At 43.0% G+C, this 19212-nt stretch overlaps 9 protein-coding genes across 9 annotated transcripts; 5 read left to right on the top strand and 4 right to left on the bottom strand.

The window, feature by feature from the left end:
• Positions 1-1465, bottom strand: V865_007438 (uncharacterized protein; the record flags this gene model as incomplete). Its single annotated transcript, XM_066231185.1, has 7 exons — positions 1-141; positions 207-276; positions 363-582; positions 675-753; positions 817-954; positions 1101-1119; positions 1197-1465. 7 exons carry the CDS (start codon positions 1463-1465, stop codon positions 1-3), a joined length of 936 nt encoding a protein of 311 aa, XP_066087282.1.
• A 479-nt stretch (positions 1466-1944) lies between these two features.
• V865_007437 (uncharacterized protein) lies at positions 1945-4167 on the bottom strand (the record flags this gene model as incomplete). The annotated part of the gene is made up of 5 exons (XM_066231184.1): positions 1945-2231; positions 2332-2509; positions 2599-3175; positions 3284-3579; positions 3748-4167. The coding sequence occupies 5 exons, from the start codon at positions 4165-4167 to the stop codon at positions 1945-1947; spliced, it is 1758 nt and encodes a 585-aa protein (XP_066087281.1).
• Positions 4168-4562: 395 nt separating this feature from the next.
• Positions 4563-6655, top strand: V865_007436 (uncharacterized protein; the record flags this gene model as incomplete). Its single annotated transcript, XM_066231183.1, has 11 exons — positions 4563-4647; positions 4731-4869; positions 4931-5000; positions 5077-5135; positions 5198-5372; positions 5454-5620; positions 5733-5855; positions 5927-6008; positions 6083-6192; positions 6275-6480; positions 6552-6655. The coding sequence occupies 11 exons, from the start codon at positions 4563-4565 to the stop codon at positions 6653-6655; spliced, it is 1320 nt and encodes a 439-aa protein (XP_066087280.1).
• Positions 6656-7151: 496 nt separating this feature from the next.
• On the top strand, positions 7152-7403 carry V865_007435 (uncharacterized protein; the record flags this gene model as incomplete). Its single annotated transcript, XM_066231182.1, has 1 exon — positions 7152-7403. One exon carries the CDS (start codon positions 7152-7154, stop codon positions 7401-7403), a length of 252 nt encoding a protein of 83 aa, XP_066087279.1.
• A 727-nt stretch (positions 7404-8130) lies between these two features.
• Positions 8131-10333, bottom strand: V865_007434 (uncharacterized protein; the record flags this gene model as incomplete). Its single annotated transcript, XM_066231181.1, has 13 exons — positions 8131-8196; positions 8266-8384; positions 8440-8520; positions 8671-8833; positions 8903-8976; positions 9047-9276; positions 9373-9404; positions 9474-9522; positions 9596-9702; positions 9800-9860; positions 9974-10055; positions 10121-10151; positions 10223-10333. 13 exons carry the CDS (start codon positions 10331-10333, stop codon positions 8131-8133), a joined length of 1206 nt encoding a protein of 401 aa, XP_066087278.1.
• Positions 10334-12235: 1902 nt separating this feature from the next.
• Positions 12236-13361, top strand: V865_007433 (uncharacterized protein; the record flags this gene model as incomplete). Its single annotated transcript, XM_066231180.1, has 3 exons — positions 12236-12876; positions 12941-13100; positions 13176-13361. The coding sequence occupies 3 exons, from the start codon at positions 12236-12238 to the stop codon at positions 13359-13361; spliced, it is 987 nt and encodes a 328-aa protein (XP_066087277.1).
• Positions 13362-13894: 533 nt separating this feature from the next.
• Positions 13895-17340, top strand: V865_007432 (uncharacterized protein; the record flags this gene model as incomplete). Its single annotated transcript, XM_066231179.1, has 6 exons — positions 13895-14123; positions 14337-14943; positions 15011-16620; positions 16707-16948; positions 17035-17121; positions 17239-17340. The coding sequence occupies 6 exons, from the start codon at positions 13895-13897 to the stop codon at positions 17338-17340; spliced, it is 2877 nt and encodes a 958-aa protein (XP_066087276.1).
• A 348-nt stretch (positions 17341-17688) lies between these two features.
• Positions 17689-18111, bottom strand: V865_007431 (uncharacterized protein; the record flags this gene model as incomplete). The annotated part of the gene is made up of 2 exons (XM_066231178.1): positions 17689-17790; positions 17878-18111. The coding sequence occupies 2 exons, from the start codon at positions 18109-18111 to the stop codon at positions 17689-17691; spliced, it is 336 nt and encodes a 111-aa protein (XP_066087275.1).
• A 588-nt stretch (positions 18112-18699) lies between these two features.
• On the top strand, positions 18700-19158 carry V865_007430 (uncharacterized protein; the record flags this gene model as incomplete). The annotated part of the gene is made up of 2 exons (XM_066231177.1): positions 18700-18945; positions 19072-19158. The coding sequence occupies 2 exons, from the start codon at positions 18700-18702 to the stop codon at positions 19156-19158; spliced, it is 333 nt and encodes a 110-aa protein (XP_066087274.1).
• Between the last annotated feature and the right edge of the window lie 54 nt (positions 19159-19212).

The raw sequence follows: 19212 nt of genomic DNA, 5'->3' as shown, positions 1-19212 counted from the left end.
CTAAGGACCAAGGGCTACAGCACCTGGAGCGGGGGCACCAGTCGAAGGAGCTTGAGCAGTGGTGATACCGGCACCAGCACCAGGTTCGTCAGCGGTAGCATTGACTGGAGGGATGGGTGCAGCATGGGTTTTCTTCTCCTCCTATAAGACGAGATAGTATATCAGCTGAGCGATTCCATAGCAGCAGGAAATATGGTTGTACTCACAGCGATTCTCTTGGCTTCTTCATGAACGTCCAAAACCTGTTTTTGAGTAGTAGTATAGAATTGTACGATCCTATCACGAGGCCTATCGGGTTAGCAGGAAATCGCATACCATACATCAACGTTGAACACCGAGCTGGAGAAAAGGACAAAACTCACTTTTGTACAGAAGGGTTGTTAAAGATCCTAGCGTAATAATCGTGCAATTTGGCAGAGAAACCTCGATGTTGATCAACTTCTCTAGCTTTGGCTACTCCAGCAGCGGCAGTCTCGTTGATTTTACCTGAGACGGTCTTGTTCTCGCCTACGACTTTGTTACCGATATTTTGGTCGAGGGAGTTAAAGAATTGGAGGAATCGAGATGAGATGCCTTGTTTGTCTATGGTGCAAATAAAATATGATGAGCAAGGTGGACGTAGTGAATTTTTAGTTAATAGATGGTTGTCGGTTTAGGAGGAACGCGATACTCACTATCGATATCAATAGCTTTTTGGATGATGTTATCACCGAGAACATATCCGTGAGCTAGGTACTCAGCAACGATAGCGGCCTAATCAAATTATGAATCAGCTTGATAGTCTGAATGTGCGAAGAAAATACAAATGGTACCGACCTTGGGTTTATCCTCTTGACCGATTGGGGCGTCGGTAGCCCCAATGGCGGTCGAGCCGGTAGCTCCGGTAGGAAGGACGGAAGCTGTCTTGGGCTCCGCGTCAGAGGCTGAGGTGACTTCAAGGTGGGCTCCGTCGAGCTGCGGAGTGGAGCGAGATTAGCACTTAATATTTTGGAGTCGAGAAAATCAGTCTGAGGAAGGCATTAAGGAAGGTGATATTGGGTGGGTACGTAAGATACGTTGGTCAAGCTGGATAAGAAGTAAAAAGATCTTATGAGACTTACAGTGCCACCATTGAGCATCCTATTCAAATGATAAATACAGGTGTCAGTCTTTGGCTTCCTCAGAGATATATCAGGAAGAGCTACAGCTATACTCACAAACTAGTCCTCATAGCGCTCAATTTCTCGAAAGTGATATCCGCTTCATTCCCACTCTTCTTCACCGAGATCAATTTCCCGCAGAAAGAGAAGAAATCATGTAGCTTGTCTTCGGTAGTTTCGGTGGCCAATCCACTGACGTGGATGGTATATCCACTTGAAGTAGCTGGTACAGCAGGAGCGGCGGATGTGGAAGTGGAAGTGATGGGAGATGGAGCGGAGGGGGCGGGTACGATGGGGTTTGCGACTGATTCACCTGGTTGAGACATCTTGGAAGTGTTTATAGGGGTTGGTACGTTGATCTGATTATTGGTTGATTGTTGATAGTGTTTGATATTGGTGTATATCTGATATGCTTTGTATAAGTTGAGATATATGTGGATGATGGATGATATAAAATTGGATTTTTCCATTCGCAGCTGGTTGCTGTGTTATCTCTTTTTCAGCGGTGGTGACGAGTGAGTGGTGAGTGGATCTGCTGCAGTTGATTGGCAGGGTTGCGTCATAGCTTATATGGCATGTGCCGGATAATTCCGTTCCTCACCCCCTCATCCAAAAGATGCTAGAACATGCTGTCACCAATGTGGCACTTCTCGGCGCAGTCCTATCCAATCCATCGATGAATCGTGTAGATAACATGTCTCTAGGCTTTATGCGTTGTTGGAAGCAGGTATACAATGCAGGATATATGAGGAATCTATTGGTATATATGGATTGTATGATCTTTCCAAATTTACAAATGCACAAATCACAACATCCCTTCTACACCCAACGCGACCAACACCCAAGCTAACCAACTTACTTTCCTATCCTCACTGTTCCACGTATCCTCACCTACATCTTTGGAGTCCCTATTAATAGTTTTCACTTCTTGTCCAAGTGATTTTCGCAAGGTAGGAGAAGAAGTCATCATGATTAGGGATAATTCTGTATCCAATGTCAATGATCTAGTGGACAGGTTGGACGAGCCGATAAATGTTAGGAATGGGTTAGAGGTCGATGATGATGATGAGGAGGAGGGGGATAACCATATTCCTGTAAGATATGAAATTTAAGCTTCAAGTTGATTCACATTCATCGACGCCGCAGGAATAGTACCACTCTACCCATGGATATATGAGGTGTCTTGACTCACCTTTGGAATGATATGTCCAACCTTCCTTCTCCCATTCTCTCAATCTCACACCTACATTCTTTTCTTCATCCCATGCGCGTCCTCTTCTAACAGCCTCTCTATGAAATCTACTTTCCAACAACGTATATCCCTCAGGTATCAACCTTGAAAACCCTTTCGAACCATAAAACCCATTTGCCTAAAACCGAAGACCAAACAAAGGCGAGTTCAGCTTGGTTTTCTCATATTTTGTAAGAAAGGACTAGGGCTGGGTGTATATGAACTTACTTTAGGACTAGCAGCTATGATCTGAGTACTTGCCGGACTATCCAATACCAATTTCTTATATTCCTTATACAAACCGAAGTAACCTGATGTCAAATCAACTCTGACTTTACTACCTTCTTCATCACTCTCATAACTTTTCTTGATCGCATTCCAAACTTTTACCAAATTCTTTTCCTCTTCTTTCAAGCCTAGTACACCAGATTGGATCACTGGCCAAAACCACGTATCGATATCTACCCTTCTTGACCTATTGGCATTGGACGATCTCCAAGAGTTTTGGAATGCTGTTAGAGTCGCTAGTGCATGGGTGGAAAATCGACGTGGGTGAATAGACGCACTGGGCCATATCAATGATGCTCGTGAAGTACTACCTGAAGATGAAGGAGAGGAAGAAGGATTGGGTAAAGGGACGGTGTAGGTTGGTGAGATGTGTGCAGGAGGTGAATGATGTAAGAGATATGAGTATTGGGTGAATAGTCGAGTTAGGGATGATAAGTAGGACAACAATGAGGGGTTGGATTTGAAATGGATATATCGATCTTGTCGATTTGTAAAATACGATGAAGCGAGGTTGGCTCTGTATCATCAGCCAAGTCTGGTTAGCATCCATTGACTCTTTTTCGTTATATAGACACTCGATCGGTATATATACGTTGGTTAGAGTATATGGTTAGATAGTACTCACCCACTTATCAATACCTCGTCATCAACACCATACCATTTCCCATGCCAGGTACCCCACCCTTCGTCGTACCTCTCCGGAACGATCTTCTCCAGCAGTCCACGTAATTTCGGAGAACGGTATAACCATACTTCGCACCTATCCGGAAAAGCCTCTACGAGGGGTAGTAGCAGATGAGCGGTGGAAGGTGGTACTGACGAAGAAGAATTTCGAGAAAGTCGGGTTGATCGATGATAATCCAGTATGAAGACTGTACGTAGTTGGGGATTGTTGGTTAATGCCTGACGTATTGATTCGACCTGAAGATAGTGTACATAGAATTAGCATCATGACTACTTGGAGTGATTTGATCATGGGTCAAGGTGGATGTCAATAAGAAGCGAATCAATTTAATATTAGACGATAAAGAATGAATATCGATATAATCATGATCAATGATAAACAGGTAGTGCGAGATAAAAACTTACCAATTCACCCTCCTCCGTACCTATGTACAAAGTACTTATCAACACCCTCCTCTTGGCCCTCTTGATCATTTCTATTAGCCGTCCGTAGAACATCTGAGGGGAAGTCAACAATTCAATCTCATCTCCCCTAGCACCGAAACATGGTTGAGTAGAGGATAATTCCTGCGAGAGGGACTCAAACGCTGGATGTTGGTGAGGTTGAGGTTTCTGTATGATCGTTGAGGTACTACTACTGGTGCTGCTGCTGCCACTAGAGACTGAAGTAGCGTAATGGCGATGACCATGGTGGATTGGACATATCGAAGGATTGAACCGGCTGGGTAGAGCTATAGCTAATCTCGATGGACCTGCGATACTCACACCCCTCGGAGTCGAAGTGACCTTGAGAGCTTCTCGTAAGAGTTTCTGAGGTCTGCTCATCTTGAGGTATGGGAATGTCTAGCCAGCTGGGAAGCAGACGAATCAACAGAGATGATTCGAAAAGTGACATCGATACTCGTAGAGCGGATAAATCGGAACGGCTCATTTGAGCTTGAGCTTTGTTCGCTGGAATATCCTTTTGGCCACGTGGATATGACTCACCATCCATCCTTGACTGTGGATTTGGATTTTCAAGATGATCGACTTTTATATCCTTCTCCGTTCATCATCATCAACAGCAACAGCAACAAAGCATCGACTGAACCACAAGATCAAAGTAGAGTATAGAAGGCAGTAGAAGTACAAGAAACATAGAAATCCGAATATCTGACAGATGTATCAGTAACAAAAACATACACGTTCAATATCGATCAACAGACCATCGACCACCCAAGATGTACGCAGCAAGTTTGTACGGATTGAAAAGAGCTGCTATCATCTTGCCTGTGGCATGGACAGGAGCATGGCTGGGGTACTATGGTGAGTCAGCTATTCGTATCTCTTAACACCTGATCCATCTTTGTTAGTAGAAAGGACATGCTAATTGTCATACAATGTATCAGCATACACCGATACGCTGCGGCGATCTCATATAAGGGAACGTAACCGAGAGTTATCACATACACTAATGGGATTACCTGATGAAGGTCCGGATTATAGTAGACCTGCTGAAGAGATCGAAAGGGAAGCTTTGAAGAAGAGGTCAGCTTCATATAGTGCTAAGCAATAAACGTGGAAGCTGATGTCAAGGGGCTATATGTAGATATTCAAGTTTGAAGTTTGCTGGGAGGTATTGGAATCCGTACGTAGAATGGAGAGAACAAGGTGCATGGGTGGGTTACGATTACTCCTCCAGAGTTCTTTCTTTCTAGATAATGAAAAACAAAAGGAGCTAATGTACTGTATTAGGAATGGGCATTATGGAAAATCATCATCTCTACCATAACGCTCAAACTATTCTACAACGGGTTAGCTTCTTCGCTTCCGCATTCCATTTGGAGCCGTGAATGATAAGCTGACTAGTCTATAGTGGAGTACCGCCTGAAAGACCTATACCGGATTTACCACTCGAACGACCCGATTTCTCATTACTTTACCCTTCTTCGTCCTCTTCAGCTGAGAAACAGAGCTCAAGCTCGACAAATCGGAATCCAGGTAGTGGAGGTTCGAATGTCGATGTGACTGATAAATTGACTTTGACATGGGTAAGTCTGAGTCCTTTTAGAGGATCATTGCTTCTCATCGAGGGCTTGGCTCATGAGATAGGAATCATATGTAAATTGCAGCTCGGTCAATCAACATCCTATGTTACGCTAGATAATCTTACTATTCTCACTGATCCAGCATTGTCCGATCGAACTTTACCTTCACGTATTGCTCCTCAGCGACTGAGGCCTAGTCCATGTGAATTGAGTGAGTTGAAGAGGGTGGATGTGGTACTGGTTTCGCATAAGTGAGTATATATACAGTATTGAAACCATATATCATATTTCAAACAAATCAACAATCCTATAATCTGACCAGATAAGAAGTACATCATCTGATACATAAGAACATCGAAATAGCCATTTCGACCATCTAGATCCTGAGGCGATCAAAGAACTAGGAGATAGTTGCGAATGGTTTGTACCCAAGGGTGTAGCACCTTTTATACGGAAGTTTGGTGTGACTAGAGTGACAGAGCTGGAGTGAGTAATATTCCATCATCCTCTCAGTGAAACAGTAATACTGATATTCATGCTTGTTTCGATCGGCCTAGCTGGTGGGAGCAGAGTCAGCATACGTTATCGAGACCGGGTCAAAAAGATCGACAATTTACTATTACCGCTGTACCTACTATGGTAAGTTAGCTGATTAATCAACGTACTTTGCGTAGTCTGTTAAAATCAGCTGACAATCTCCACTGTCGGTTTAGCACTGGTCAGCTAGATCACCATTAGATACAAATGCGACCCTATGGGCTGCGTTCCACGTCAAATCACATACGGAAAAACCCAAATCGTTCATACATCTAGGTGATACAGGGTGAGTCTCATGTCGAAGGTACGATGATCCGTTGTAATGTGATTGACGTGATTGACTTTGTTATGTTGTACGGATGTATCAGGTATTCACCAACATTGTATCATGCCGTTGGCAGAGTACTAGGTCCGATAGACCTAGGTGCCATACCTATAGGATCGTACGAGCCCCGATGGCATATGCATCTCCAGCATACCGACCCTGAGGGAGCAGTCAGGATGGCCTTGCAGATGAAAGTGGGTAAGAGTGTGGCTCAACATTGGGGAACATGGTTGATGAGTGATGAGGCGTGTGAGTTATCTTTTCCCTACGATCTGTGGTATATGGATGTCTTGCTAAGATAGATGATTTTTGCGCAATAGATAATAAACCACCCTTAGACCTAGAGATAGCTAGACAGAAATTGGATGTTACGGAAGATCAGTTTTGCGTTCTACCTGCCGGGAAAACCATTGTTGTAGAGTAGACCTAGATAGAGTAGAGTACAGATAGAGACTAGAGCTTGAGTAGGGAAAATCATCATATACGTATTCATACATATCACGCATATACCTATGCATGTATCATATCAATATCATCGCAAACAGCAAAGTAGAAACTCCTCTTGCGGGTTGTCGTTGGGAGCCACGTGAAAGCCATGTGAGCAACGCGGAATCAAAATCGCTCAGGAGATGGAATGAAATGTTTTCTGGTTGGATCCGGTTGGACCAATCGTCTTGACGATGTTTTCCTTCCCATTCCGCCTACTCGTATATCTTGGAGCGACTGAAATCCATGATCATTCGATCCAGCATCACAAAATCCATATACCCAACACACATTCATAAACGAAGGATCACCATTCGACCTCAGCTGGTATAACATTTCCCAAAACCACCCAAGAAACAAAAAAAAAAAGGAAAATCCCCCAAATTTAACAACAAATTCACATTCCTTCAACCCCTCTCATTCCAACAGCAATCATGGCCCCCCTGCTCTTAACCCACTTCCGACCAAAACAGCGTTCCATCCTCTCCACACTGTTCACAGCGACTTTCCTAGGAGCAGTCATAGTAGTTGCCTTTCCCTGTCCTGTCAAATCGCATGGTGAAGCTAGATTAGACGGCAGTTCGATGGGATCAATGGGTTCCATAGGATCAATGGATGGTAGGAGGAACGAGGTGGTGGTTATGATGAATCAGCGTGGGAAGAGGAGGTTCATGGAAGAGAGGTAGAAATGGTAGTAGAGGTGAGTTATATTTGCATACGCTGTTTTGGCGTAAGGGGTTTTAGGTTGGTGGAAGGTAGGGGATGAGACGTTGAATGAAAGTAGTAAGGAAGGGGAAGGGCAGGAAGCACATGAGGAATAGGAGAAGATAAAACGATGTGTTATCTGGTCGAGGGCGAAATACAAATCGAATCAAATTTGATACTAAAGCTGATCGCTGACTGATCAATGATAGATAGGCAGTCAGAATCGGATCGGAGGAGATGGACAATCTCATCACATATTGTATATAAGAAACATAGTTGTACAACAAAGTGAGTACACCTCTTTAATCCTCCATTACCGACTCGCAAGGACCAGCAAGAACTCTTTCCCATATATCAACTTTGATATTGGGGTGAATGCTGACTCGGCCACTTTTCAATCACACAGCACTCACATTTATTACGCACGTCGTATTCTCATCAACATAGATACATTTTAGCATAGTGACGAACATCCCTCTCTTCCATGGGTAAACGAGAATAGGAGAATGAAATGCATCAATTTCTCCTTGCTGATTCGTATCGCCATTCCAGACGAACACCACGAGTGTGACACACATGGCATATGATACATTGTACATTTACAATAATTCAGTTGGTCATTTGCTTCTTACTTCTTACTTCTTCTTTCTTCTTTCGTTTATTTCCGCCAAACACGATGGTACCTATCCTAGCGCTCACGCTCGCTAATTAAGGTCCAGCAGGTTTTTGACCAGTAGGCTTCTTCTCCCTTTGACCATAAGCTTTGGAAGCGTACTGTTCAGTACAATCGAAATCAGCTTCTCAACCTTTCCTTGCTCTTTCTTTGAAATGAGAATCACTTACATCACCATCGATAACAATCAAATTGGCTGGATCTTGTTCCTTGCCCGCAAGGTATCTTTGAATGATATCCTTTGCGCCGTTAGCATATCTAGCTTGGGCATCGAGGGTGGTTCCGGAATCTGCAGGAGTTAGGCAAGTAAGTGTCTCAAGTCACCTGGTGAGGTGTCAACTTACAGTGTGGGACCATACCATTACCTCCTCCGAGAGTGTTGAATGCATGTCTCCAGGGATGATCCTTTGGAGCAGGTTGGACATCTATATATCAGATTCATCAGCTGATGAATACCTTCTATAAACTCGCTACATAGAATCGCAACTAACCCCAAACATCTAAACAATGTGAACATCATTAGCTTTATTTTACTGTACTGACGTTCAGATGTATGTATTGAACGATGAGCTCACCACCGGCATAACCATTCAATTGACCACTCTCCAAGGCTTTCTTCACTGCGTTTCTATCGCATATAGCTCCCCTGGCGGTATTCACCAACCAAGCTCCCTTTTTCATCTTGGAGATGATCTCGTCGTTGAACAGTCCTCGAGTCTTCTCATGAAGAGGGCAGTTCTATTCCAAACACAACGACAAATACGAAAGTATCAACAGTTGAACATACAATCAAGAATAAACACCTACAATAGTAACGACATCACATTTCGCCAACATATCTTCCAACTTATCCACCCTCTTGAAATCGGGTGTTTTCTTGTCTACGTGGAATCAGCACTAAGATGACTCACTTGTCTTGATGATACTGTAAGGGAAATTGATGTGACTTACCTTCGGGTAAATCAGTATAATCAAACCATAACAGTTCTTTACAATTAAAACCTCTCAATCTCTCCAATACTCTATACCCGATCCTACCGCAACCTACTGTACCGACCGTTTTACCCTCTAGGTCAAATGCGTTACGAGCGATTTGGGCAACGTTCCAATCATCTGCTACGATCTGTTCATGCGCTGGGACAAAGTTTCGGACCAAAAGCAGGATTGACATTACAACGTGCCTGGAAAAACAAACGACAAAAATGTTAACATGATATACTGTACACTGGTTATCATTCTTATGATAAAGGGAAACGAAGATATGGACACAGACATACTCTGCTACTGAAACTACGTTTGATCCAGATACCTTAACCGCATCGATTCGAATGATATGTCAGTTCAGATAATTCGGAAATATGAGAGACTTGGAACTCACCTCGGCAACGGTGATATTCTTCTTGTTGGCAGCATCCAGATCGATATGACTATTATCCAAACCTCAATCAGTTTACCTTCCTAACATCGATATTTGTATCGCATATCATTAGCTCGACTCACTCTGATCCTACACCTGCTGTAACGCATAATTTGAGGTTCTTTGCTTTTCCAATAAGGTCCGCGGTGAGGTATCCAGGATGGAAGGGCGTAGTAACCAGAATCTCAGCCTGGGTATCGCAAGTGAATAAGTAAACAAGGGCACAAGCAGATAAGTCAGCATTGTACATCAGATATGAGGGGTATGGTGGAGGATGGTATGCTCACGTCGGCTATGTGGTTTTGAAATTGGGAGTCTGGTCCTTCTTTGTCATCCGTTACGATGAATCTGAATGCGAGTGTAGTCGGTTATATATTGTTAACATTTTATGATCATTGTCATTTGACATTTCGCAGAGAGTACAGTCGACTGTATTTTGTATTTGATAAGAAGAAACCTACTCATGACCTTCTTTCTTGAGCCATTCAGAGATACCAAGACTGTTTTCGATCGTACCGAGAAGACGAGCTTCTTCTTTTGCGGCTATAAGAAGAGTAAATCAGTATCATGACTGTACTTGAATGAAACGGATGATGGGTAATTCTCACCTTGACCACCTTTATAAAGTACTGCGAGAACCTTGAGTCATCTCATGTCAGCTCGCACATCCCTTGTGAGGGATATCACAAACAGCATTCAGCTTGACATACTTTGACCATGTTCGATGATGTTGTACTGAATGTCCTATTCTTGTTGAGGTTGTAGAGCTGTCTATGAGAAGCAGAGACAAGTCGAGAGCGAACTGCTTGTAGTGGTAACATGACTATGATGGCTTGTTTATATACTTTTCCGAGAACTTATAACGCAGAGTGTATACATGGGAATACATATACCTCATAAAGCATGACTGTTATGGTAGTTCTTATAGCCGACCATGGTCCCCATGATTATCGATAGGAGTGAACGTCGTAATCCATCATGTCCTACACTTAGGCTAGTTCAGTCGCAATGTTAGACCACATGCTTGCGCTTGGTGATGTCGATAACCGTCGTACCGTATCATTCTTACACTTATAAATAGTCCATACGCCGATATGCGTGAGGAATGTACACTTGTAACTTGTCAGATGACGATGGAATTGAACTGGTCGACCTCCACATGATATCAAGCTAAAGGATTACGGCCGAAACGGCTCTTTGCTATAGTTAGTGAGCCCCATATCAGCCTGATACAGTATGTACTCTTGTATATCGTGGTCGATTCATCTATGAAATTCTCTGATGATTGTTTGTTGTAATGTCGGACAGTAGGAGCAGAACACAGAACTTGACCACCTTACCTGTCTACAGCTCACCAGATGTGATGCCCGACACCATAACTGACCGTTTCATCCGACACTCCTTCGGCAAGGTGACTACCAACTCTCGAACTTAACGTAACACATGTACATATTATCTCAAGCGCAGATAACCACAGATACAGTCAATTCCCCGCTGGAGCCTGCTTCTTTCATACCCATACCAAGCACTCATCATGAGATATGTAACACCATGCATCTCTTATTCGGTTTACCGCTCAATCTCCACTGTGCAAACCGGGAGCGCCCATGTGAAACGCCACTATGTTGCGCCGTGATTGTAAAAGTCATTACGTCACTCGTCTCCCCCTCACAATGCTTGTTGCTGCGATCGATTCCAGCTGAACCCGAAGACCAAGAGACCAAAGACCCTGCAATAGATTAAATTCGTGACCTTGTTCCCCCTCGTGTCTTCGTAAGTTCGTGTTCGTGTCTCGTTCCTCACTTCATGCTTGCTTCTTCAAACAAGGTCGAGACTCAGGGAAGAACAAGAAAAAGGGAATAACAGAAAGAAGCATTAATCTAATCTCCCATCTCCTTTCCGCTCAACATCTTCTTTGCTGTTCAGAGAGATAACTTATAAGGTGAGTGTCTCATCAAACGGTCTCGACCTTGCTTTCCTTTTCATCGCTCCACCCAAGCCGAAAATGATCGTTTGTCCTTTCCATGTGACTACTCGTTTACTCACCTCTTCACGTTCCGGAACTCTTGAAAGGTACTGTACCAGCTCCACCCATATTTGTGATACTCGTACTGTGCTGCAGTCGTAGTACTATATCCCGTCCATTTTATCTACAAAAACGCCGAGACATATCATGGATAGTGAAGAGGTAACCCTTAAGCCACATCTTATTTTCTGACCTTTGCTCTTTTCAGAGATGTAAACATCCAAAGGAATATTCCGACAAGACGAGTAGACTAGGATATATCCCTTTTCCTTCTTCCACAACACTTCTGACCCCACCAACCATAACGGTATGTTATGGTATTCCCGAAAATAATTCTTTTATGATACTGTATCGGTGGTGGACTATTCGGATCATGGAATTTCTTTACCACAGCAAGATGTCAATAATCATTTTCAACATTTTTTATTTTTTTGGAAACCTATAACAGCTTTGATGTATTATTGACATGAAAAAGCTGATCTGATCTTACTTCAATCTTAATCTATCTCCCCGCGCTGTTTAATCAACATGCCGTCGTTCTGATCGCTTTCTTGTGACCAACCTATCTTGATAACCCAATCCTCCTCACCTTCATCATCTCGGCATTCGGCGAATTCGGGTTCGGATTTGGCATTCGATATTCTTGAAAACCTCAACTTATCATATCACCACTCGACATCTAATCATCTATATCATAATGGGCAATTGCTTCGCTCCCATATCGCCCGGTTCGTCAGATTCGGAGGACGAAACTCCCACTCCTCCTGGTCCATCAACAGGTAGATCTCGATCGAGTGATAGACACCCTCGTCCATCCACATCTTCCAGAAACCCATCTCAAGATCGAAATCAAAGGAATTCACAATCTCTTCGAAGACAACTCAGCACTTCCACTCGTCGAAATCGTAATCGTAAACATTCCCGATCTAGTAGTCTATTTTCAATGGGTGGACCATCTTTAGATGCTCTTCGAAATTATGCTACCTTATCTAATCCTCGTTCATCATTGGCACCGTCAAAATTACTGATATCGAATAAGAATACAATAGCGATATTTGATTCTTACCCTAAAGCGAAATATCATTTTTTGATCTTACCTCGTTATCCATTCCCACCTCAATCCGATCCCGACTCGAAAGAATCTATCATACCATTAAATGCACTGGATGACTTGAAGAGTCTATTACTGTCTCAGAACAGACAAGGAAGAGATGAAGTTATGAGAGCGTTGTATAATACTGCGTTGGAAGTTGAGGAAATGATCAAAGATGAAATGTTGAAAACGGAGGGATTTGAGTGGAAGGTTGATATGGGATTTCATGCTATACCTTCAATGAAGTGGGTTTTTACTTTCAATAACCTGTGAATGCAATTCAGGCTGACCATGGCATTGGGAATTCAGACATATACATTTACATGTGATTTCGGATGATAGGATATCACCATCTTTGAAAACTAAAAAACATCATAATTCATTTCGACCCGATTTGGGTTTTTTCATTCCAATCATGGAAGTGCAGAGATGGTTAGAGGATGACTCGAATATCCAAGAGAGGGTGGAGGTGAGCGACAGCATACGCGTTAGCGTTGCGCAGGTGTTTCTACTCTTGTAATGCTGATGATTGATGGTTTGATAGGCTTTGGCCGATGCCGAAAGATTACTCAACACACCTCTAACATGCCACAAATGCGATGAGTTCATTACCAATATACCCAAACTCAAGACTCACCTGGAGAAACATTTCGTGGATGAGCGTGCGTCCGCTTTGAGACATATCGCAAGGCATGGTAGACAGAGGAGTAGCGATGAAGATATGTTCTAGAACGAACTTGAAGTTCGGTTAGACTGAATTGGGTTATGGTCATGAATGGTTCGAAAGAAGATTGAAAAGATATTCCGCATTATTGATTATACCCTTCTTTATAGATATATTACCTGAAGCTGAACGAGGCTTTCCACGATACCCTAACAGTATTCTTCCTCTCCCTTTATAGTACTAGAAATAAGTTTGATCTGTATCTATAGTTGCATGGTTCCATATGGAGATGTTTACCTATATGACTGTGTTACGTAAATTCCCACTGTATGAGCTCATCTGCCGAGCAACATTGATGATGGGAATGAGCGCGCCGTTGCCACCCGTCATCGATAACAATCTTTTACCTGTTCACAATACATTATCGTGAACCATCATCCATATACAATACAATACGAGCGGTCTTCGTTAAACCAGAGTGAAGCGACGATACCAGACAATGGTGTGAACAGCAGATGATCATTTCCCCCGACCCATACGAAAAGTCCCTCAACGAATCAACAATCTAAAAATCCAGAGTTAGATAGTTTTCTATAAACATGCTCCGTAAACTCCCTTCATCCTCTCGACCCTACCTCCTCTCCCAATCTCTCAACCGACCCACCCTGATCGCTCGATCTCGCCTAATCCCCTCGACTCGTCATGTACATGTCCGAGCTATCTCATTCTCTTCCATACCCCGTGCGATGGCTCGGGCGTTTAGGATTCCCGCTTATGGAGCTGCGATAGGTGCTGGTGGGTTGGGTTATGCGAATTATAAACTCGAAGGTGAGTGAGACAGGTGTTTGAGATATTGGATAGGCAGGCTGTGGACGATGAAGTAGCTTTTTTGCGGATTGGGATATGGATGTAAGAGATGAGGCACAGTCATTATCGCTTCTCCGTTTCGTACCACCGTTCATCGAGAAATCTAACTTCAAATCAAACCTACATACATTCTCATATAATTTTGTACTGACCAACCAATCATGATTCACATAGGTGTCCGAAATGCTACCTCTGAAATTCTCTCCAACGTCTCCGACAAATTCTCATCGGCCTATAACACTGCCGCGGACGGTCTAAATTCTGCAGCAGATATTGGATCTTCACTTGCTTCTCAATTACAAGGGAGGATATCAGATACCGGTCAAGGAGTTCAGGATACCGCTGAAGCATTCAGGAATGGTACGAAAGAGTGGTGGGAGGCATTCACATCTCAATTCGCCAAATCACAAGCGCAGCAAGAAACCGGTAGTAGGTCTAGCTCAAGCTCGAATAGTAAGAAGGGAAACACCAGTGAAGGACCTGATCAACCTCAGAATAATGGTGGTGGCGGTGGGGGTGGAGAAGAAGCATTACTTGGACTAGTAGGAGCTGCTGCTGCTGCTAATGTCGAAGAGAAACGGACGGACCCTTTCAGCTCAGGTGGAGGTGATGAACATCAGTTACTCCAATTAACAAGGAAATTAATCGAAATTCGTTCAGTCCTCTTGAGTGTGGATCAGAGTGAAGCGTTGAAATTACCTTCGATAGTGGTGATCGGAAGTCAGAGCTCGGGGAAGAGTAGTGTGTTGGAAGCTATCGTGGGACATGAATTCTTGCCTAAGTGAGCTAATCTTTTCTCTTCGTAACCTTCTTCTGCTTTGGAACATTAAGCTGACTGAGTGAATCAGAGGAGATAACATGGTCACCAGACGACCGATCGAGCTCACACTCATCAACACGCCCCCCAGTGCCGCTTCGTCATCCTCGACACCAGCAGAATATGGCGTATTTCCCAATATGCCAGGAATGGGCAAGATAACTTCCTTCGCTACCATTCAGAAAACACTCACCGATCTGAACCTCTCTGTACCACCCGAACTGGCTGTATCCGATGACCCTATCCACCTTCAAATTCATTCTCCTCACGTTCCCGACCTCACCCTCATCGACTTACCTGGATATATACAGATCAGCTCGATGGACCAACCTGAAGAATTGAAAGATAAGATATCGGGATTGTGTGATAAATACATTAGAGAACCCAATATCATCTTAGCTGTTTGTGCGGCCGATGTTGATCTTGCGAACTCCCCCGCGTTACGAGCGAGTAGAAGGGTTGACCCGTTGGGCACGAGGACGATAGGTGTGGTTACGAAGATGGACTTGGTCAAACCGGAACATGGCGCGACGATAGTACGAGGCGAACGATACCCTCTACATCTGGGCTATGTTGGTGTAGTTTGCAAAGCTCCACCTACAAGTGGGGTGTTCAAATCTATTCGAGGCGATAGGGAAAGTCCCAATGTCACTGGAGCAGTTCTACGAAGGGAAGAAGAGTTCTTCGGAGGTGAAAATTCGAAATATTTCGGTAGAGATAAGAAAGTCATGGTTGGTACTGACACACTCCGACGGAGACTTATGGACGTCTTAGAAACAAGTATGTCATCAAGTTTGCATGGAATTACCAATGCCGTTCAACTAGAATTGGAAGAAGCCAGCTATCAATTCAAGGTACAGTACAACGACCGACGTATAACGTCGGAATCATATATGGCAGAAACAATCGATGCGCTCAAAGCGAGATTCAAAGAGTATACCGCTCAATTCACGAAACCTGCAGTAAGATCGAAATTGAAAGAAATGTTAGATGATAAAGTGATGAACATACTGGAAAAGCTATATTGGGATGATCCACGTACGATAGAATTGACGAAATTGGCCGAGGATCGGAAATTAACAAGTGAAGATCTGGATTCGTACTGGAAATATAAATTGGAAACTGCGAGTTCCCTTTTAACTAAATCTGGAGTAGGAAGAGATTCCACCGGATTGGTTGCAGAGGGTTTAAGACAGTTAATCGATAGTATAGCTACTGGTGAACCATTCACTTTCCATCCGTCAGTATCTGAACGAATAACCGAATTCTCCCATGCGATACTGAGAGAACGGATGGGTTTGACAGCGGACCAAGTGGAGAACTGTATCAAGCCGTACAAATATGAAGTGGAAGTCGATGAACGTGAATGGAATGTAGGAAGGGATAGAGCAGAAGATAAGTTCACGGAAGAGATCAAAAGATGTGATTACAAGTTGAAAGAGATACAAAATAGATTAGGAGGATCAAGGAAGTTGAATGGACTGATTAAACATGTTGGTGAATTGGAGAAGTGGGAAGAGGAAAGGAGGAAAAGAAGGTTTTCGGTCTCAGGGGCCAGTGGTCAAGATGGGGATGAGGTGGTGGAAGAAGGTGCACCGGTGTTGGATGCGTACAAGTATTCCCCAGCTCAGATTATCGATGGTGAGTAACGAGATAACACCATGGGGGAATCAAACAAAATCATTGATACTAATACTGATTGAATGATCCTTGTTTTTTTACTTTAGGCCGACATGCTCTTCTACTGTCCAACAGACTTTCACTCCTCAAACTCCGTCAACAAGCTTTGAAATCACGTCGATGTAGATCAGGTCCTGACCAATCTGCTTTTTGTCCTGAAGCGTTCTTGGCTGTGGTGGCGGATAAATTGGCATACACAAGTACGATGTTCATCAATATTGAATTGCTGGAACAGTTCTTTTACCAGTTCCCTAGAGAGATCGATTCGAGGATATTATATGATTTGAACGTGAGTGAGATATGAACGTGTGAAAGGAAATACAGTAGCTGATACCTCCTCACTTGATTTGAACTGACTGGATTGATATTTTGTAGAGAGAAGAAATAGCTAGATTCGCGAGGGAAAATCCAAAGATTAAACAACACCTAGATTTACAAGAAAGGAAAGATAAATTAGAATCAGTAAGTGCTCAGTCTTCGACCCTTCATATACTCAGTCATCAAACCTTCAAAACATCTTACGCATTTCTGTCTTTTGTACCGGGAAGTGATTTTGGACTGATTCATCGTATTCAATAGGTGATGAGATCATTACAGAGTTTAGTCAATTTACAGAAAGATGCGAAAGGTTCTTCGACGGGTACATCCAGAAGGGAAGGTTTATTTACTAAGTTCTTTTAGGTGAATTTGTAAGATTATGGTTATTGTTAGTGTTATGGTTTCAGACACGCCGCTCATGATTAGTATAAGTTATATATATGTATCGGATAATGGTTTATTAAGACTGACGAAACCGATGAGCCAGTGTAATTCCGATCTTACTGATAACATCATATTGATCATATCAACCAAAAATTCCAATCAACGCATATTCATGTAGATATCTACTCATGTATTCAAATATCACTAGGACTAGGACTAGAACTATCGAACCAATAATACCATACTGTAGTACTCTCTTCATCTGATCCCATTCGGTGTGGTTCCAAAGCTGACGTTGTTAGTACGACTAGTACAGTACTGGATAGTCTATTTCGGGATGACAGAGTTGATGAGGTGAGATCTGAGATTGGTACCTCCGTCATGACGAAATTTGAGAGCATCTCGAAGTTGTTTGGTGGTAAGACCGGTCTGTGATGCGATGTACCGCCGTACGGAATGATCAGTACTCTAATTCTCTTCGCTGACTAATCTAACGAATTGACTTCAAAAACTTACACGTTCACTCATCAGCTTATAATCTACAGACTTGAATCCCGCTTCCAATATCATCTCAGCTACGATCTTCTTCTTATCCGCGTCCCAACTTTCTTTACTGTTACTAGTGGGGTTGGATTTTCTGGGTGATTTCTTGGGTGAAGGTTTTTCGTCGATTGATGAGGATGAGGAAGAGGGTTTGGTTTGTTCGGATTCAGAGGGAGGAGGGGATGAAGATAACGATCGCTTGACCATTGTGCAAGTACTAAACCTAAATTGGTGGACGTTGAACTTGTATAAGAAGGTAAGAAGGAAGATTAGAACTGAAAACTGATATGATCGAATGTGAGGGGAATTATGATGTGATTGAATTGGATTCGGTAGAGGTTTAGAATAAAGAGAGAAATGACTCGTTTGGTTCAATCTTGCATCGCATGTCCAAAAGACAGAACTTTTATTCGTCGATGATGAGATAGCATGAGCTGATGGTATGATAACAAATCAGCTTGATAATCGTCATTATTTACCTTTCCCGGAGTAGGTAAGGTAAGACCAAAGGGAGGAAGTTCCTAAACCCACTTGACAACGATCAATCCATCTATCCAAAAGGAGTTCTCGGGCTGAAAGGCTGAGCTGACGAGATTCACATTCATTCATATTCAACATTCAACATTCACCCAGGCGAATGAAGAGTCTTGGTTAAAAAACTTAAAGTCAATGTTCATCGTCAAATCTCCCTCTTTACATCGTCTTTCTTTCTCATACCAATTGATAACCCTTTCCACTTGGACTATCAATACATCGCCTAAAGTAATCTTGCTTTTACTTTGACTCATCTACATCATGTCTCAAAAAATCAAACGATCCCTCTCATCTTCCCCAACCTCAACCCCATCCCCGTCTGCTCCGATCACACCCAAGAAACCCAAAGCCAAAAACGGAATTAACACCACTTCTACTCCCAAGCAGTCACCCAGCACCAAGTCAACCGCTCAATCAAGTTGGACAAACGAGAAGAAGAATGCATTTATCAAGCGATTGGTCGAGACAGGGTATAAGAATATGGATTGGAAATCGCTGGCTGAAGAGGTAAGTTTGATATCTCAAGATGTTCAGCATTGTACAGTACAGCAGTATCTGCAAGGAAAAGGCATATAGGATGAGGTAGGATACTGTCCTGCAAAGTAACGTAAAGATGAGCTGACAATGGTGAAGACTCAAATGACAGAAGAACAATGTAAGAATCAATTGACACCTGGTAGAAGTAATTTGAGAAGGACCATCCTGGAGATGTTTAAATGAGCGAAGTAGAGTAGGTATGAGAGAGTCAGAACTTTTCTTTACCAGGTGTCGTTG

The sequence above is a fragment of the Kwoniella europaea genome, chromosome 2 (genome assembly GCF_036810445.1).
Source record: "Kwoniella europaea PYCC6329 chromosome 2, complete sequence".
Classification (NCBI taxonomy): domain Eukaryota; kingdom Fungi; phylum Basidiomycota; class Tremellomycetes; order Tremellales; family Cryptococcaceae; genus Kwoniella; species Kwoniella europaea.
The sequence above is the reverse complement of the archived record's forward strand: the minus strand, read 5'-3'. Positions and strand labels throughout refer to the sequence as shown.